This window comes from Pogonomyrmex barbatus, unplaced genomic scaffold, assembly GCF_055798465.1.
Source record: "Pogonomyrmex barbatus isolate J1 unplaced genomic scaffold, ASM5579846v1 scaffold2, whole genome shotgun sequence".
Classification (NCBI taxonomy): Eukaryota; Metazoa; Arthropoda; class Insecta; order Hymenoptera; family Formicidae; genus Pogonomyrmex; species Pogonomyrmex barbatus.
Window position 1 is genome coordinate 6,476,465 of NW_028297116.1, and position 16,968 is coordinate 6,493,432.

General features: G+C 32.5%; 4 protein-coding genes across 6 annotated transcripts; 2 read left to right on the forward strand and 2 right to left on the reverse strand.

Annotated features, from left to right (window-relative positions):
- The first annotated feature begins 5 nt into the window (after positions 1-5).
- armi (probable RNA helicase armitage) lies at positions 6-6,518 on the forward strand. Of its 2 annotated transcripts, none has more exons than XM_089077460.1 (8): positions 6-170; positions 506-767; positions 895-1,746; positions 1,825-2,719; positions 3,174-4,015; positions 4,197-4,766; positions 4,844-5,089; positions 5,164-6,518. In XM_089077460.1, the coding sequence occupies exons 3-8, from the start codon at positions 925-927 to the stop codon at positions 5,485-5,487; spliced, it is 3,699 nt and encodes a 1,232-aa protein (XP_088933586.1). In that variant the 5' UTR covers positions 6-170; positions 506-767; positions 895-924; the 3' UTR covers positions 5,488-6,518. The 2 variants fall into 2 exon arrangements, with proteins under 2 accessions (XP_088933586.1, XP_011632303.2); XM_011634001.2 differs by having other exon boundaries at positions 35-176.
- Positions 5,909-8,805, reverse strand: eIF3e (eukaryotic translation initiation factor 3 subunit E). 2 transcript variants are annotated; one of them, XM_011633998.3, is made up of 9 exons: positions 8,603-8,805; positions 8,412-8,528; positions 8,118-8,279; positions 7,892-8,014; positions 7,570-7,802; positions 7,376-7,493; positions 6,894-7,105; positions 6,574-6,811; positions 5,909-6,158 (listed from the first exon to the last, which is right to left on the reverse strand). In XM_011633998.3, exons 1-9 carry the CDS (start codon positions 8,690-8,692, stop codon positions 6,129-6,131), a joined length of 1,323 nt encoding a protein of 440 aa, XP_011632300.1. In that variant the 5' UTR covers positions 8,693-8,805; the 3' UTR covers positions 5,909-6,128. The 2 variants fall into 2 exon arrangements, with proteins under 2 accessions (XP_011632300.1, XP_011632301.1); XM_011633999.3 differs by having other exon boundaries at positions 6,548-6,811; positions 8,603-8,804.
- Positions 8,806-9,610: 805 nt separating this feature from the next.
- LOC105423981 (zinc finger CCCH domain-containing protein 15 homolog) lies at positions 9,611-11,839 on the forward strand. The gene is made up of 7 exons (XM_025217532.2): positions 9,611-9,808; positions 9,950-10,157; positions 10,324-10,565; positions 10,658-10,861; positions 10,963-11,137; positions 11,215-11,409; positions 11,545-11,839. The coding sequence occupies exons 1-7, from the start codon at positions 9,740-9,742 to the stop codon at positions 11,652-11,654; spliced, it is 1,203 nt and encodes a 400-aa protein (XP_025073317.2). The 5' UTR covers positions 9,611-9,739; the 3' UTR covers positions 11,655-11,839.
- A 63-nt stretch (positions 11,840-11,902) lies between these two features.
- Positions 11,903-13,380, reverse strand: LOC105423982 (histone lysine acetyltransferase CREBBP). The gene is given in 4 exon segments (XM_089076420.1): positions 11,903-12,190; positions 12,192-12,290; positions 12,292-12,926; positions 13,185-13,380. Coding segments are annotated over 3 exon segments (831 nt in total). The 5' UTR covers positions 12,889-12,926; positions 13,185-13,380; the 3' UTR covers positions 11,903-12,055.
- Positions 13,381-16,968: the final 3,588 nt, after the last annotated feature.

Here is a 16,968-nt window from a genome sequence, read left to right on the forward strand (position 1 = left end):
ATCGACCGGTTTTTAGTTTTAGATTTAAGTAACACATTTATTGTTCCGAGAAATCATGTTGATTGATTACCACCAAGTGCCTGATCACATGTCGTGTAGTTATAAAATATTCTTTTAGCCTTATTCGTAATTTAAAATTGACCAAAAACAATTGAGGAGTTTTATCTTAAGTTAGTGTAAGTTTTAACTGTGTTGCTGAAAAGATCTGTTGATAATCTTTCCTTTTCGAAATTTTATATTCTTTAAAGTGTAATTAATTATACTTGAAAACCTATTCAATAAAATTTTAATTCAAATTTAAATAAATATTTAATCGGGACATTCCCTGAAAAGAAACTAGCAGAATATATTGAATTTTCGCAAATTCCCTACCGATTAATGATGTGTTGAAACAAAAAAGCGGTATCTTTTTAATGAGTTTCGATATAAAGTGCTCGGCGAAAATCAGGTTAGGTATTCGATGATTTGCAAACGTATATGTAACCGGTCATTCTAATACGCACAGACCGAATTATGAATTCGTCCACCTTGTCGACAAGCACTCTAGGACACTCGACGGGACAGAGAACACCAGAATCTCAAGACTCGGAGTTAACCTCTAGTGCTACTCAGACCTCGAAAATTTTGAATCAAATGAAATCTGAGCTGCAGGAGCAAAAGCAGCGCAAACGATTTCTCAAGGAGCTTCACGCGAAACGTGTGCAATCTTTGCGAAAGGAACTGGACTATCTCAAGGCGACAGAGTGGAGATATCAGCCAATAGATCGGTAAATCATTTATGTTTATACCGTATTCTACTATTTTTTTTTTTTGCTTTGTGATGATTTTCCTCTTTCCATTGAATATTGATTATTTACACAGATTGTGTAGATATTTATCGTTTTATGTTTGTAGGTACTTAGATAGGAGCCAAAAGAATTAAAGATGTTATCTTTAATCTATAGTGGGATCCAGCACATTATAAATTATATATCTTCAAATAAAACAACAGATGAAGACATAAATGAAATCATATCTCGCATAGAGAGTGCACAGGAGATCAATGCAGATGAAATTGTAGAAAAAAAAGGAACAGTGAAAGAGGAAGGATGTTACTATAGAACGGGCAGTATCACTTTGATCACTACAGATTACGTTCTCATAGATGATCGTTATACATATGAAAAAAACGATGATTTAACAGGTAATCTGAAAATAGGTGATAAAGTTCAATACTTACTGCACCTACGAGAGCCAAATGCAGAGCCAAAAGTACAGAAAATTATCTGCGTGATAAATGAAGGTTGGGACAGTGTAAATATCAGATCAAAGGAAGATGTAGTTCATACGATACCGAGGAGTATAGTTGCCAAAGTAACAAACCGTGAAGGTCGAATTGCCATTGTTGAACCGAATAATATCCGCATTGACTTGAACAAAGTGCAATCTGATATTGTTCCTTTAATTGGTGATTGGTTAACATTAGAATCCATAGTCGAATTGTGCAGTGACTCTGTGGATTTGAGTGGTGAAATCTTGGAGGTTGACAGGATTAAACCATTACGATCTAAGCTACATGTTGGTGTAATAACAAAGTACAATCCAGACAACGAAGTAGGAATAATTGATAAACATGTAATATTTCACAAAGGCGCATGTGAAGCAGATTATATTCCCTGTGTCGGTGACAAGGTAGCAAGCGACAGCATAGAGAGTGATCAAGGACAATATAACTGGAGATCAGTGGCTATAGCTCCATTAATTCAGGTAAAAACTTGATTATTACAATTTCTATATCTGTCTATATATAATAAATTTCTAAATATTTATCTTATTTCCTTTCAGACAAACAAAACTTTAAACAAATTCACTCAATTATTAACTATAAACAATAATCCTTCCATATCATCAGATAATAATTTATTAAAAAATAAGTATGGTATTATCATAGATGACAATTTAAAATTTAATTTGAATATAGAAGAAGAGAGTACTTTGGTAGTTTCGATACAAAATAATGCCAGTTATACTCATATGTTGCATAGCAGTTCTTTTATGTCACAGATGAGTCCATCTCAATTGTCAGTAATATCACCAACAAATACAGATATTAACATAGTGATAAATCCCTCGGAAAGTATTACTTACACGTTCAAATGCAAAGCGAAATTTGTCGGCACGTCCCAAGAGATGTTCATCTTTAATTTCAAAGATTTCAAGATCGGTAGAGTGTTTTACATCACTGTCAATGCAAAAAGTATTTCACAAAAAACTGATTCTGTGTCTGTTACACAAAAATACAATCAGAAAATTAATGTTCGCAACTTAAATGAAGTAATTAACGATACATGTATTCCTGGAGTAAGGCCAACTAAACCGCCTGCATTTATCAAAGTACGTAATGGAATATTCAAGATACCGCAATACATTTGGAATGCAGTGTTGGATATTGAAGAGAATAGAAAATCACAAATGGAGTGTGAGATTGCTATCGGAGAACAGATACCATGTCTTCTAAAACGACTTTCATTTGAGACATATAAGGATCGTTTCCATATTTTACTGTATCTAGAAGAGATAGGTCAAATGCTCAAATTGCAACAATATGACATGCAAAGTGCAATTATGCGACGATGTGGGAATTATCTTGTACTCGAAGTGCCAGGGTTAGCAGAAAAACGACCTTCCCTTCTCGTCGGTGATAGAGCCCTGATATCTTTTCAATGGACTAATTCTCAAGGTAATATTTATAAAAGAAAAATTCAAAAAAACATAGAACATAGATGTTACTCAACAAAGCGAAATCTTCGACGCCAATTTTTTTTAATTTCTGTATTTTATATAAAGTCAAAAACAATTGTTTTTGTGTGTGATTGCATATTGTTATTTTTAACTTAACTCGAAACGTAGTAATTTAATTTTCCAATAAGAATGTCTTGTTATATTTTAATCTAGTTTGCTAAAAATAACGGCACAATTTATAACATAAACAGTTATTCTTAAATTTATAAAAAATTTAAAAATAAAAAAAATAATTAGGCGCCGAAGATTTTAATACTGATACTATCAAACATATGTTTTTATATCTGTATGTATTATCGAATGATTAAAACATTTTGAAACTAATTTTGATATATTGAAATATGAATTATATGTTATACTGAAATTATTCATTTTTAATCTACTTTGTGTAGAAAAACTGAAATATGAGGGCTTCATTCACAAAATCAAGAGCACAGAAATCTTTTTGAAATTTAACGAAAAGTTTCATCATGAATACAATGGTGAGGATTGTCAAGTGACATTTAAATGCTCGCAAAGTACTATTCAACGTTGTCACAACGCTATTAATTTAGCCACAAATCGTCTTGGATCTGATTTTTTATTTCCTACTAGAGTAGTGCAAAAAGAACCACAAGTTCATTTGGAAGAATATAAGATTGAAGAAAATCCCACTCGCACGCCAATTTATCACAAACACAATAAATCTTTACATTCTGACAATTTCTCTTCTATCAACGATACCTTTGATAATGTAAATAAAATTCCAAGAATATCAGTAGCAGAAAGACTTTCTAATACTAAGTCTATTGAATCAACACTCGAAGAGGCAAAGAGATCCACGAGAACAAATCAAAATTTTAAAACCAATTTAACAAGTACAAGTAACAGAAAAATTAATATCGCTAACACTATAATTACAAGGCAAAATAAATTGATTGATCATACTGACAATGAACTGGAACCATACATAACTCAAATAAAGAAACGGAAATTAAATTGGTTTAATAAGAAATTGAATTATTATCAGAAAGAAGCTGTAAGAAATATAATATTAGGATTGGCACGCCCGTTACCTTATGTTATATTCGGCCCGCCTGGAACAGGAAAAACAGTGACGTTGTGCGAAACGATTTTACAACTTTTGACCACAATTCCCGAAAGCAGGCTTCTCGTAGCAACACCATCGAACAGTTCAGCAAACTTAGTAGCAGAACGCTTATTGGACAGTAACGTACTTAAGCCTGGCGATTTGGTAATTTTTGATTAATTTTTTCATAGATCGGTTTATTGTTTTATCTAACGAGAATTTATATAAACTAACCATATATTCATTCATAAAGATCATATATTCATTCATAAATAAAGATCATAAAAGTCAAGTCAAGAGTAATTAAATAACTTTGGTACATTTTCTCATTGTATACATGCCATAGGTTCGACTGATAGCCTATCATTACTTGGATAACGACTCTATTCCCGAAAGACTGTTACCTTATTGTGCTACGGCAGAATTAGCTGAGGAAGGAACGTGCGATACCTTCCATCATCGCGCAGATGGGTTAAGAATGAACTGTACCATGTCCGTATTGGGTCGCCATAGAATTACCATTGGTACCTGCACCACATTAGGAATTTTGTATAACATGGGTTTTCCCCGTGGTCATTTCTCGCACGTTCTGGTCGATGAAGCAGGTCAAGCAACCGAGCCGGAGATCATGATTCCTCTGAATTTCATTCATTCCGACCATGGCCAAGTAGTTCTTGCGGGTGATCCGATGCAACTTGGACCGATCACGATGAATAATCTCGCGGCACATTATGGATTAGGAGAATCATTTTTATCACGACTTTTACAACAGTTTCCTTATCAGAGAGATACTGAAGGATTCAAGACTGGCTATGATCCTAGACTCGTTACGAAACTCCTAATGAATTATCGGAATTTACCAGAAATATTAGATTTACCAAACTCATTATTTTATGAATCAGAATTACAACCGCAGGTATGTATAACTATCATTGTTATATTAAATTCGGATTTTTATAAATTACGTGCAATTTGCTTGTTCACCATATTTAGATATTGCCTATAGAAAGTGAGGAAGCTAAACTATTAGAAATGCTGAGAGCAGAACTACCCGAAAGAAATGGGTCACCACCGGCTATGATCTTTCACGGAGTCAATGGTAAGAACTACAGAGATTCCGAGAGTCCAAGCTGGTATAATCCTGAAGAAGCGACACAAGTGTACCTCTATTTATTGAAATTATATAAATATGGACTTGAGCCGGATGATATAGGAGTTATAACCCCTTATCAGAAACAGGTATATACATGGTTTAAAATTCCACTGACCGATGATTTTGTTCCTTATTTTCTATAATTTTTTTCTAAATTAAGGTATTGCAAATCCGAGATCTGCTGTTAGAATTAGATCTCAAGTTACCAAAAATCAGCAGTGTAGAAGGATTTCAAGGCCAAGAAAGAAAAGTGATCATTGTTTCAGTTGTTAGATCATGCAATAATCTAATTGAAGAAGACATCAAACATGCCCTAGGTTTCGTTGCCTCACCCAGAAGACTTAATGTCGCGATTACTCGTGCTCGCGCTTTGCTCATTATCTTAGGAAATCCTGAATTACTTATTTTGGATTCACATTGGAAGAATCTTCTTATTTATTGTATTAATCATGATGCATATACAGGATGCAATTTTTCATCTTAAATATAAACAGGTTTGCAAAACGTGAAAAATATTTCATAATATAACTACGTATAAGAGTTGTAATATATTTAAGTAATATTAAGATTTTAATAATTATAATTATAATTATTAGTTTATAAATAATAATAATTATAATTATAATATTAAAGTATAACAAATCTTATACCTGAGGTATATTTGATATAACAAAATGAGTGTTATTATATTTGTAAGTTTCTGCAACCATGCCAGTTAATAACATGCTAGTTAATAACAAATTGAAACTAATAGAATTTCTTTGTAAATTCTTCAACAAAATATTGAATTTTATTTTTTGAAGCTTTTTATTAGCATATATTTGACAGAATGACATAATTTCATAGTTTTAAGCTAAAAATGTGATTTATGAAGATATGGAACTGTACAATAAGTAAATGCGATATTTTCTCTTATAAAATATTATTGGTCGCTTTGTTTTGTTAAAGCATCATTTGACAATATCAAGAAATTGATGATGAATAAAAATAGATCTAACTTCATACTGTTACAATCCTATTTTCAATATTTTCTTACAATTGAAAAATACATGATGTTAAATCTAATTAATATTAATAGTCGAAATATCTCTTTTCGGCACTACTTCTCCACGTTACATCGAAATGTCACAAATCCAAATTCCACGAATGTTGATACTGAAACGAAAGTAAATTGTTCTTAAAATTTATTTGTAAGAAAAAAATATGTCGAAACATCACATATCTTTTATAATACATGTAATGACAAAATAATATGAAAAGAAACAATACTTCGAAAACAAAAAAGTTCAATATAGTTTGTTCTTATATAAATACACAAGGATAAAGTAAAATAATGTGTAGAACATATACAACAAACGGATTAAATACATTTAAACATAAATTAGTTAAATTATTACATTCATAATATACAATTCCTTGATATATTACTATTTATAATATGTATAATTTGCTTTACTTTCTCTTTTCTCATACTGCAATGCGTTATGCGTTAAATAAACTAAATATTATATTATACGCGCAATATGATTATGAATGATACTGACCTCTGTTAGTTCCACACTATACTTACTGGATCTTGATTCTTCGCTTTTAATTTTCTCTCAATTAAATTCTCTAGTGCTTCACTTCGTACACTCAAAGTCTCAATCTTCTCAACCAATTGCTGATATGGGGACGCCGGTTGTCCTCCCATTACTACATGTCCCAATTTACTATCGATCTTAGCGTCCAAACGTGCGTTACGAATTAAATTGACAATCCAACACTCAGCAACATCCGCCTTCATATTTAATTTTTCCGCGAGCATTCTGTGCAAATCACAAGTAACTGATAAATATTGAACACAAATATGGACTTAATATTTTTATAATCATAAAAAAAGTTACATACTGGATACTAATGCACTGATGAATTCTACAGAACGTTTCAAAGATCATCAATCGTGCGTTTTCCACAAATTCATTTAGTAGAGCAATCAAAAAGAAATCGTTGAAGACGACAGTCTGGCACTCTTGCAACTTCTGCCGAGCTCCATCAAAATCAAAATTAACGTACAGATGTTCCAGAAATTCTGTGATGGGATCCCGATAAGTATAAGATTCCTATAACAATAAAATTTTTAATTAGAAAAATTTATATATATATTTTAATAATTGTAAACAATGTCTAAAGAATTGCAATTTTTTGTAATTATAGAGTTAAACAAGTTTTAATTTTATTTTTCCATTATTTTCTCAGCAAAAATTCAATTATAAATATATATCTTCCTTTTTAAAAACTTTAATTTTTTATTTTAAATTAAATTTATTATGTATATTCAAGAAACTTGCATAAATTTTTATATATCCTATAAAGTAATTTCAAAATTTGACCTGCTGTATCACTTTCACAAGATCCTTCAGAATAGACCGCCTAGAACGATTGACAATAACTGCCGCAGCTAAGTAACGAAGAATATGTGGACACATTGTTTGAATGGCATTTAAATAACTGCAAAAATATACACATTATAGCTTATCTGACTTTTATAAATATCAAATGTCTTTTTTTAAACAATTATACATACTGTGGTCGATAAAGGAACATTTCAATAATGAGATCTCTTCCTTTTACATGATTAAAGAATACGAATAGACTCCAGTGAATGAGCCATGTACGTTGCTGTAATACTTGCAGTGAATTACCGATAACATTACTATCGATATACTCTCGCAACTTGTTTACATCTTCCAAAGCAGTTTCCCAATTTTGTACAAGAATCTCTGATGCTAATTTTCCCCACAAAACATTTAAATAGTTCTGGAAATTAGACGTTTTAAAATTAAATCAGAAATTTCTGTTTAGAAATATCTTATACTTGATTCTGCTTATTAAAAATTGTACAATACCTTATCAGTAGGAGGCATAATCAGCATATAAAAGTATAAATATGATGTAGAAACAGAATAATTGCCACATTCGTAACGATATTTTGCTAGCTTCACAAAGCTGTCCATCATTTCTACTCTAAACTGCAATCCCCAAAGATTAGACAAAGTAAATCTGTTACTTATAATATTAAGTATCAGATCAAATATTCCAATATTTAACAATAGTAATAATTATTCTACTTACATCTGATTCTTGAGTAAGATAATTATTAAGCGCTTTGGAATCACGCATATTCTCCATTTTCTTCATAACTTCCTCGTTATTCATAAGAGCCAGGACTACCGAAACATTGTTTTGTAATACACCAAGCTCTTGGAGCACATCAGCGCGTCTGGCTTTTATTTCCTAAAATGAATAAAATTACTATCATTAAACTCATCCTCACTCACATCGAATCTCTCGCCAGCTCTTGCTAATTTTTGCAACCTCTCGCAGCCACACACAATGGTAACGAATACATTACGCAGTAGAACGCACCTCCGGCACATCTACATTGGGATAAAGCTGTTTCCTAATGTCGATGGTATAGTCGATCATGTTCGTTTTGCTGAGAATGTCAAGTTTCGCGTGCAGAAGTTCATCCTCATCGTAAATCTGTGAAAAAAAGACATGTGACATAACTCAAATGTAACGTATCGCATTCTGATACACATTTGTGCCCCGTTCACCTGCTTCGCCGACAAGAACTCCAATAAAGGAAACACCAAGTGGCGGTCGAGATATTGACCTATGCGAGACGTCAAGTCGAATTTTGCCATCGCGTTGTCGGTTTAACATCCGTTTAATTCGCGAATAGCGAATCTAACCACACCTGTACTTCGTCACGAATGCGCCGGACGAAAAGCGAGAGAACAACGTGGCGTCAAGGAGCTTGAAGTTAGCAACAGTTCGCGATATGGAATTTAGCGATATTTCTCGATTAATCGATATTCGATTATCTCTTCAAAGTTACTTTAAGGATACATTCTAAACAAGGCGAGTTTTTTAATTCATCGATTAATAAATCACATTATGCGCAAATGCAACTTTGCTCTATAAAAGCAACATTTGCGCATTATGCGATTAATCAATCAATAAATTAAAAAACTCGCCTACATTCTCTCAGAGAATAATTTTTTTTAATAATAATTTTATAATATATTATAATGTATTATAATATATATTATAATATATTATAATAATTTTATAATATATTATATTGATATAGTATATATTACGTGTGCTATATTTCGAATAAAATTTTCCTCTGAGAAGATATTTTGGAACGCTAAAAGGAAAACAACAATAATCAATAAATTAATTTATTTCTGTTAAATTGATATACGTTTATTAATATGAATAAAACTTGAACCCTTTATTATTCATTATTAAATTTGTCGCTCATTTATCTGCACTTCCTAGAATTTTCGATGAAAATTTGAAGCAGGATAGATATATTAGCCGGCGACGAGAAAAAAAAGAACGAGAAACTTAAGTGCAAGAAGTTGATCAGAAAACAGGCAAATAGATTTATGAATTGTTCACAAAGATTATATATCATATTTTGTTTATTGTATATTTATTAAAATTGATATTACTATAATATTAATAATCAGTTATATAGTAATCACAATTATAATTTCATATTTCTAGAAAATTCTTTCGTATAATGTTTGTCATTCTGATCCGAAATAACATCGATCATTGCGCTTGTCTTCAGTGCAGTGTACTCTAACGTGGAGTTATCTCTTTTGAGATACGAGATTTTAATCAGAGAATTTTAACAGGTTTCCTCTTCGCCGAGGAAATATATTCGAATTAACAAGATGCCACCGAAAAAAGCACCGGCGCCGAGCAAAAAAGCAGAACAGAAGAAAAAGGAAAAAGTTATCGAGGTAAGAGGCAAAGCTTCTCATTTCTAACCAAAAATTTCCACATGTTTTCTCAATGAATATGTAAAGTCAATTAATTTATCTTACTATTTTTTATTAATATGTACCAAACATGTAAATTCTAAAGTTGATTTTTCTCTTAAGGATAAAACGTTCGGTATAAAAAATAAAAAGGGCGCCAAGCAACAGAAATTTATCCAGCAAGTTGAAAAACAAGTAAAGTCGGGCGGTGTAAATCCTCGTAAACTCGAAGATCCTAATGTCAAAAAGTTAGAGAAGGAGAAGAAGTTAAAGGAACAGAAAGAATTAGCTCTCATTTTTAAACCTGTTCAAACACAAAAGATAGATAAAGGTATTAAGGATATTGACGATATTGTAAGGTTGTTATTACATTCACTATCTATGTCTGGACAGACAGAGTGACTTTAACTGGCTTGATGCAACAATCAACGTGTTAAATATTAAACAGATGTATCTTTAATTAAAAAGATAATTCTATGGTAAAACGACTTTTGCAGGCATAGATCCTAAGTCTGTTGTATGTGCATTTTTTAAACAAGGACAATGTACAAAAGGAGATAAGTGTAAATTCTCTCATGATTTAAGTATCGAACGGAAAGCTGAGAAACGATCTTTGTATTGTGATATGAGAGATGATGATGATAAGGAGGCAGATACAATGGATAAATGGGATGAGGATAAACTGAAAGAAGTTGTGGAAAAGAAACATGGCGGTGGCAATCGACCAACCACTGATATTGTAAATAATTCAAACAGTTTGCTAGCATTCGTAATTGTAAAAAATCTCACTCAAATTATAAAAATATGAAATGAGATGATTCTTCTTGCTAGATATGTAAACACTTCTTGGAAGCAGTTGAAAAATCAAAGTATGGTTGGTTTTGGGAATGCCCATCTGGTCAGAAGTGCATTTATAGACACGCTCTACCGCCTGGATTTGTCTTAAAGAAAGATAAAAAAAAGGAGGACAAGAAGGATGAAATTTCCCTGGAGGATTTAATAGAAACAGAAAGGGCTAATTTGGGACCTAATCAGGTATAAAATTTTATGAAATATGTAAGATTCTTAGACTAAAAATAAATTTTATTTGAAGCATGTATATTAATTATATATTTCATATAAAAAAATTTCAACAGACCAAGATAACGTTGGAGACATTCTTGGCTTGGAAAAAGAGAAAGTTGAAAGAGAAAGAAGAGCAGGCGATCAAAGATGAAGAGAAAAAAAGAAACGATTACAAAGCTGGTCGTCAAGTTGGTATATCAGGAAGAGAAATGTTTTACTTTAATCCAGATCTTGCAGAAGGAGATGGTATGATCTCATTTAGAAGAATTCATTAAAATCTCTTTTAACATAATGTTTGTTATTTGTTTACTTAAATATTATAGGTATCGATGAAGGAGACGAAGCAATATCTAGTTACACTCGTGAAGAAGATGATTCTGAAGATGTACAATATAGGGAACTTGACACGGACCGCCTTGCTTTTGAAGCTAGCGAAATTGAGACAAAGGGTATCACTATGGCAACTATTGATCGATTGAAGGCCAACAATACTACCGATAGTAATAAAAATACTACAGGTTATGATTATACCAGTTAATAATTCATAATTCCCTTATCTTTAAATACGATAAATATTTACACTTGCTAAACATAAACGGATGAATATAGTATACCATATTATTTGATAATTAAACACAAAATTTCTATTGCAGTAACTGCAGAAGAGGGTGCTGTGGCCGTAGCTATTAATGAAAATCTCTTTGTGGAAGAAGATCTAGAAGGTTTGGAAGAAGAATTAGGGGACCTGGACTTGGAGGAGTAAGCCAGATGTCCCGATTATTTCTGTCTCCTCACCATCTCCCTCTTCCCAATGTTTTATCCTTTAAATACGTATCACTTCGATAACATCAAATTAATATCAAGCGTGATACATTGTATATTGTATATATAATTTGTATTGCATCTACATAAATATACTGTCAGCATATTCAAATATGTATACAAAAAGTTGATGTGGTTACAAGCAAGAGATATACCAAAACTCTGCCCTCATTGTTTGACCGATTAAAATCTTTTTATGTCAAATTTATTTAATAATTGCTTATTAAACTATTTAGTATTATACATTAAATAATATACATTATTTTTGTAATATCAAAACATAATGGCATAGAAAGATTTAAGCAATCATATATACTATATATGCTTAATCCGAACGCAACCCTAGTTTATTTGATTGTCAATTACCCCGCCCGGGGTGCTAGGATCAAAATTTAGAGGACGAGATACATTTGGAGCGATTACTTGTTGTCCAGCACTGACTACAGATTGTCCCGACACAGTCTGCGTCTGAAGTTGCATTACTCTGTGTCCCTGGGACATTTCTCAGTGTCCCTGGAGGATCCGATATGCTGGGAGCTGACATTCTACCAATGCCTTGGCCAAGCAAGAGTCCTGGTGCTTGATGTTGAACATTGAATCCCTAACGTGTCATAAACTCTTCTCATTTCAATTAGATTTGAATTTAGCTGATTATTTGGTTGGATTATTGTAAGTGCTTATATAAAATTATCTTTGCCGATTCTTTGCCGGTTCTTTATCGGCATGCAGATTGGACAATCACTTCTATTACAATATTTCCAATGATTGATGATTGATTTGGACATGCTACAAGGGGACACAAAACCATTTTTACCCCTTGTACAGTTTGTCGTATGTTTTAAAACTTTTTTCATTGTTTTACAACGTGATAAAGTACATCGTTCCATTTCGTTTGCTTGGTTTTCACATCGTTGACATTTATCAGCGTGCAAAAGAAACACCAAGTATTCTTGTATGAATCTACATTTTTCTGAATCGGGCGTGAATTTTGTACAGTCTGTTGGAGCACCGGTACTAGTTATTTGTCCTTGAGTAGCTTGTTGCGGACCCTGCTGTTCTCCAATCGGCACACCTGATTGAGCCGGATTCGGCACAGGTGGCTGCGCCTGTTGTGCTGCCGTTTCATCTTCTTGACCGCCCACGACGTTCGTAGCAGTCGCTTGCATGAAAGACATGTTTGTTCCTATACTCTTTTGCTGCGGTTTGACGATATCTACGGGATTATTGACGCATATAGTTAGAGCTGGCTTATGCTTCTGTCTTAAAGTTGGAAATGAAGAATGTAAGATGAAAATGAAGCATAAGGTCATGCTTCCCTAGTCTTAAAGCATAAACGATCTTATGGCATTCTTCATTTCCAATTTTTAAGATTAAAACTAAGAAGCATAAATCAGACCTAAATATTTTCTTATTTTTAGATAAATTACTTTAGTTTTTCAGTTTTTTTCTTTCACGGACTTAAACAGCTAACCTTTGAATTCTTTCCCTTTGTCCTTTTCTGAACTAATATCACTGAAGAATGAATCCTGTTCTTTTATACACGTCACTTGAATTTGACAAAAGCCAAAGGTGAATGGTGGGAACAACCAATCAGCATCGTTCCAAAAATTTCATAGCTTTCCGTTCCGATTTTAAGCACCTGGTTCCCCATGGAGTATATTTTTCAGGAAACGAAATCTGTTCTAATCTTATATTTTTTTCAAATTGATAATTTTTTCATCATTTTATTTAATTAATATATTAATTGAATTAAATAATAAAAAATTATAGATGATTGTTAATATATTTATTACATGTAAATATGATTGTTTATATATATATATATATATATATAGGGTATATTCGGAACAGTAATAGTTGACTTATTTTTTTTCTAGATGTTGGCTGCCATATAACTAAACGAGAAGCCATTCACAGCGCTTGAACAGTGGAAAAATTCTAGGAGCCAGCCCTTGTGGGTAGCTAGTAGTCAATCGGGACGTAGTCAAATGGGTGTCCCCGTTCCGAACCCATTATAATCTGCAGAGATGTTGAGATGTTTCATTTGAAAATTCAAGATCGTAATAATAAAATATATAATTTTGTAATAACAAAAATATTTACAATTTAGCTCATAATGGTAAGTATTATAATAATATTATTGTAATAACAAAATTTTTGTCACAATTAATATTTTTAGAACTTTCATACACAGAAAAGTTTTTGATTAAGCAGGAACAGAAATATCTTGAATTACTACGATCTTGAATTTCTAAATGAAATATCCGACATCTTTGTAGGTTAGGATGGGTTCGGAATACTTCTCGATTTAGTTACATGGCAGCCAACATCTAGAAAAAAAAACAAATTAACTATTATCGGAATATTATTTGGAATATATCCATATATGTTCCATGGGGAATCAAAGTGCATAAAATCAGGGGATCGATCATGTAACTTTTCCTCTAGGGCGGAAACGTGAAAAGTGAAAAGTTTTATGTGAACTTACGATCATGTACGATTTTGCGGGATCATGTAACTCTCTCAAACGTGAAAATGTGAAATTTTTCACGTGAACTTTTTCGCCATATATCTTGGTGGCGAAAAGGCGGAATCTAGGGAATTAACAAAAATATGTTCGGAATTAGAGAAGATTAGGGCTGCGTTAGGATTAAGTGTATGTAGTACATATATAATTGGTTATTAAAAGATGTATATAATACTGTACCAATAAAATATTTTCATTAACTATAAAACCTATGAAACTATGTTTCATGATTTCACTTTCCACGCATCCAAGTTACATACATAATCGCTGTACGTGAAAAGTTTCACGTGAAATGTCAAGGTGTGAAAAACGAAAAGTAAAAAGTGAAAAACGAAAAGTGAAAAATTTCACATAAAGTTACATGATGAATATGAAATTTTCAGAACAATGCTGATTGGCTATCTCCACCTTTCCAATTCCGTTTCGATTTCGTTTTCCGTGCTCATGGGACGACACTCTGGGCCTGTTCTACAATGCGTCATGTGTCAATCGTGAGTCTCGACCGTAAGAATGGGCCAATCACAATCAAGTATTCTCTTCACATTCGTCTGTGATTAGTCAATTATTGTAGTTTGCTGCTTGCGACACTGACATGCGACGATTGTAGAACAGGCTTGAAAGGGCTGTATAGAAAGCTTTCCAGCAAGAAGACACATACTACGTTTACACGGCGACGTTAAACCGGTTTAATAACAACAATAGTTAGTGAAATCTTGCGTTCGATTGGTATATTCTTTTAAATCTAAAAATGTGCTCCAATTAAATGCAGAAAATCTCTACGGTTGTTACTAAATCGGTTTAACGTCGCTGTGTAAACGTGGTAACAGATAGACACTGTGTCACACAATTAAACACAATGTCTGAGTCATAGACATTTATACTATACACTAGACCGCTAACTCCTCTGTTTAGCCTAAAAGTTGACCCCAAAACTTATGTATTACATAGGCTGAGTTCGGGGAGTGCGCTATTAGAACTATTGCATCATTTTATCCTTAATTTACATATAATGAGCAATAAAAATAAAATGATGTGATAGTGCTAATAGCGCACTCCACGAACGCAGTCATAATGTGACGTAAGAGGGACAAATAATGTCACGTATTTAACATGTCACGCGAATGTAATATGGCTGATGTACTACAAGACAGGAGCATCCCGTTTGACTATGTTGTGATTGACCACAGTCACTCACAGCGGCCGATGCCTACAGGTTTTCCTTTGTTCAAACGCTATGAGTGGCTGGTGGTCAATTGCAACGTGTCAAATGGGCTCCATCCCTACAAGACATAAATTTTTTATTAAAGACCTTAAATATCTTTATTCTTCAATTCTGCTTTAGAAATTTTTTTCATTTTGTATTAAATAAATTTCTTTACCTAAATCTGATTTTATATATACCTATATATATATATTTATAAAAGACATAACTTTTTGTTAAAGAAACTTTTTTCTTCAAGAAATGAATAAAACATATACATATAACAATTATCGAAAAGAATAAAAAAAAACATTACATATTTGTTAGTCAAATATAAAATTTGTGGTCGGTATAGCATATATAGCATATATGGGACTTTCATGTGCATGTGTGCCCCCTTACTTTACACATGCGCATGAGTTTGTACGTGCTTTTTGGGGCCATATATTTGAAGCAAGTTAGCAGTCTAGTATATAAATATAAATGGCTATGGTTCCAATATTTTTTTGCCAGCACTGAATCTATAATATATGTGACATAAACTATATATTTTCAGTACTGGCAATGGCTGCGTTCAGCAGAGAAAGCAAATCAGTGAACGTTCAGTGTTTCTTTATTATGATTGGTTTCTATATTTACATTCAACGAAGATCTAAAGGCAAGGACCAATCATATTGAAAAATTACTGAGAATTCACTGATCTGCTCTCTCTGCTGAACGCATCCAATATCGGAATACAGTCTGATATTTTTTTTTAAATGTAACGGAACCCAGAAATAAGAACCAATCACGTTCAACCACATTAGTTACGCCAGGTAGCTAACCGTTTGTTGAATTGATGTAAGATCACTTCAACGACCACGTTCGAAGGGTAAGTGCTCGCAAAATTTGGGTGAGTCATTTCTAATTTATTTATTTAAAGATTAATTTTTTCTCGCGAAATTGCTTCAAATTTAAGGAATCTTTTAAGGAATCTTTTATCCAAGTCTAAAAAATAATATATTGTTTCAATTTTAAATAGATTTTATTTAAAATGTGAACAAAATGTGAACAAATGTTGAACTACATGCTACTACATGCCACTACATGCTGAACAATTTTTTATAATAACGATATTGTTTCAAGAAGATGATTATTTAATTTATATCGTTGGTACGCGTATCAAATGTAAATTAATTGTGAAATGAATTGTGAAGAGTTATATTAGATATAGAAAACGACGCTCTAGATGCCATATTACACTTCATAGAAAATGACGCATAGACGCCATATTAAATACTATAACCTATTGCCCATAAAATGCGTTATGGCGGAAGTTGATGGCCCTTACTTTCGCCCTTATAAAAAAATGGTAAATTGATTGGCTATCGCTGCCAATTTTCGCCACGCGTAACGCATGACGCGTTCTGAGCAATAGGCGGATAACATACATTTTATTGAACGCTATAGTTAAGAGCTATAATTATCAAGTCAAAACGATATAGCGAAGATTATTATATCTTATATCTTATAACTTATTCCTTATAT

Coding starts and splice junctions, on each gene's coding strand:
- armi (XM_089077460.1), top strand. CDS start 925: ATGTTATCTTTAATCTATAGTGGGATCCAGCACATTATAAATTATATA. Junction 2,720..3,173: donor TCAATGGACTAATTCTCAAG/GTAATATTTATA, acceptor TACTTTGTGTAG/AAAAACTGAAATATGAGGGC. Junction 4,767..4,843: donor AATCAGAATTACAACCGCAG/GTATGTATAACT, acceptor CACCATATTTAG/ATATTGCCTATAGAAAGTGA.
- eIF3e (XM_011633998.3), bottom strand. CDS start 8,692: ATGGCAAAATTCGACTTGACGTCTCGCATAGGTCAATATCTCGACCGC. Junction 8,015..8,117: donor ATCTTACTCAAGAATCAGAT/GTAAGTAGAATA, acceptor TGGGGATTGCAG/TTTAGAGTAGAAATGATGGA. Junction 7,803..7,891: donor TTATGCCTCCTACTGATAAG/GTATTGTACAAT, acceptor TCTAATTTCCAG/AACTATTTAAATGTTTTGTG.
- LOC105423981 (XM_025217532.2), top strand. CDS start 9,740: ATGCCACCGAAAAAAGCACCGGCGCCGAGCAAAAAAGCAGAACAGAAG. Junction 10,158..10,323: donor AACACAAAAGATAGATAAAG/GTATTAAGGATA, acceptor CGACTTTTGCAG/GCATAGATCCTAAGTCTGTT. Junction 11,410..11,544: donor TAGTAATAAAAATACTACAG/GTTATGATTATA, acceptor TTTCTATTGCAG/TAACTGCAGAAGAGGGTGCT.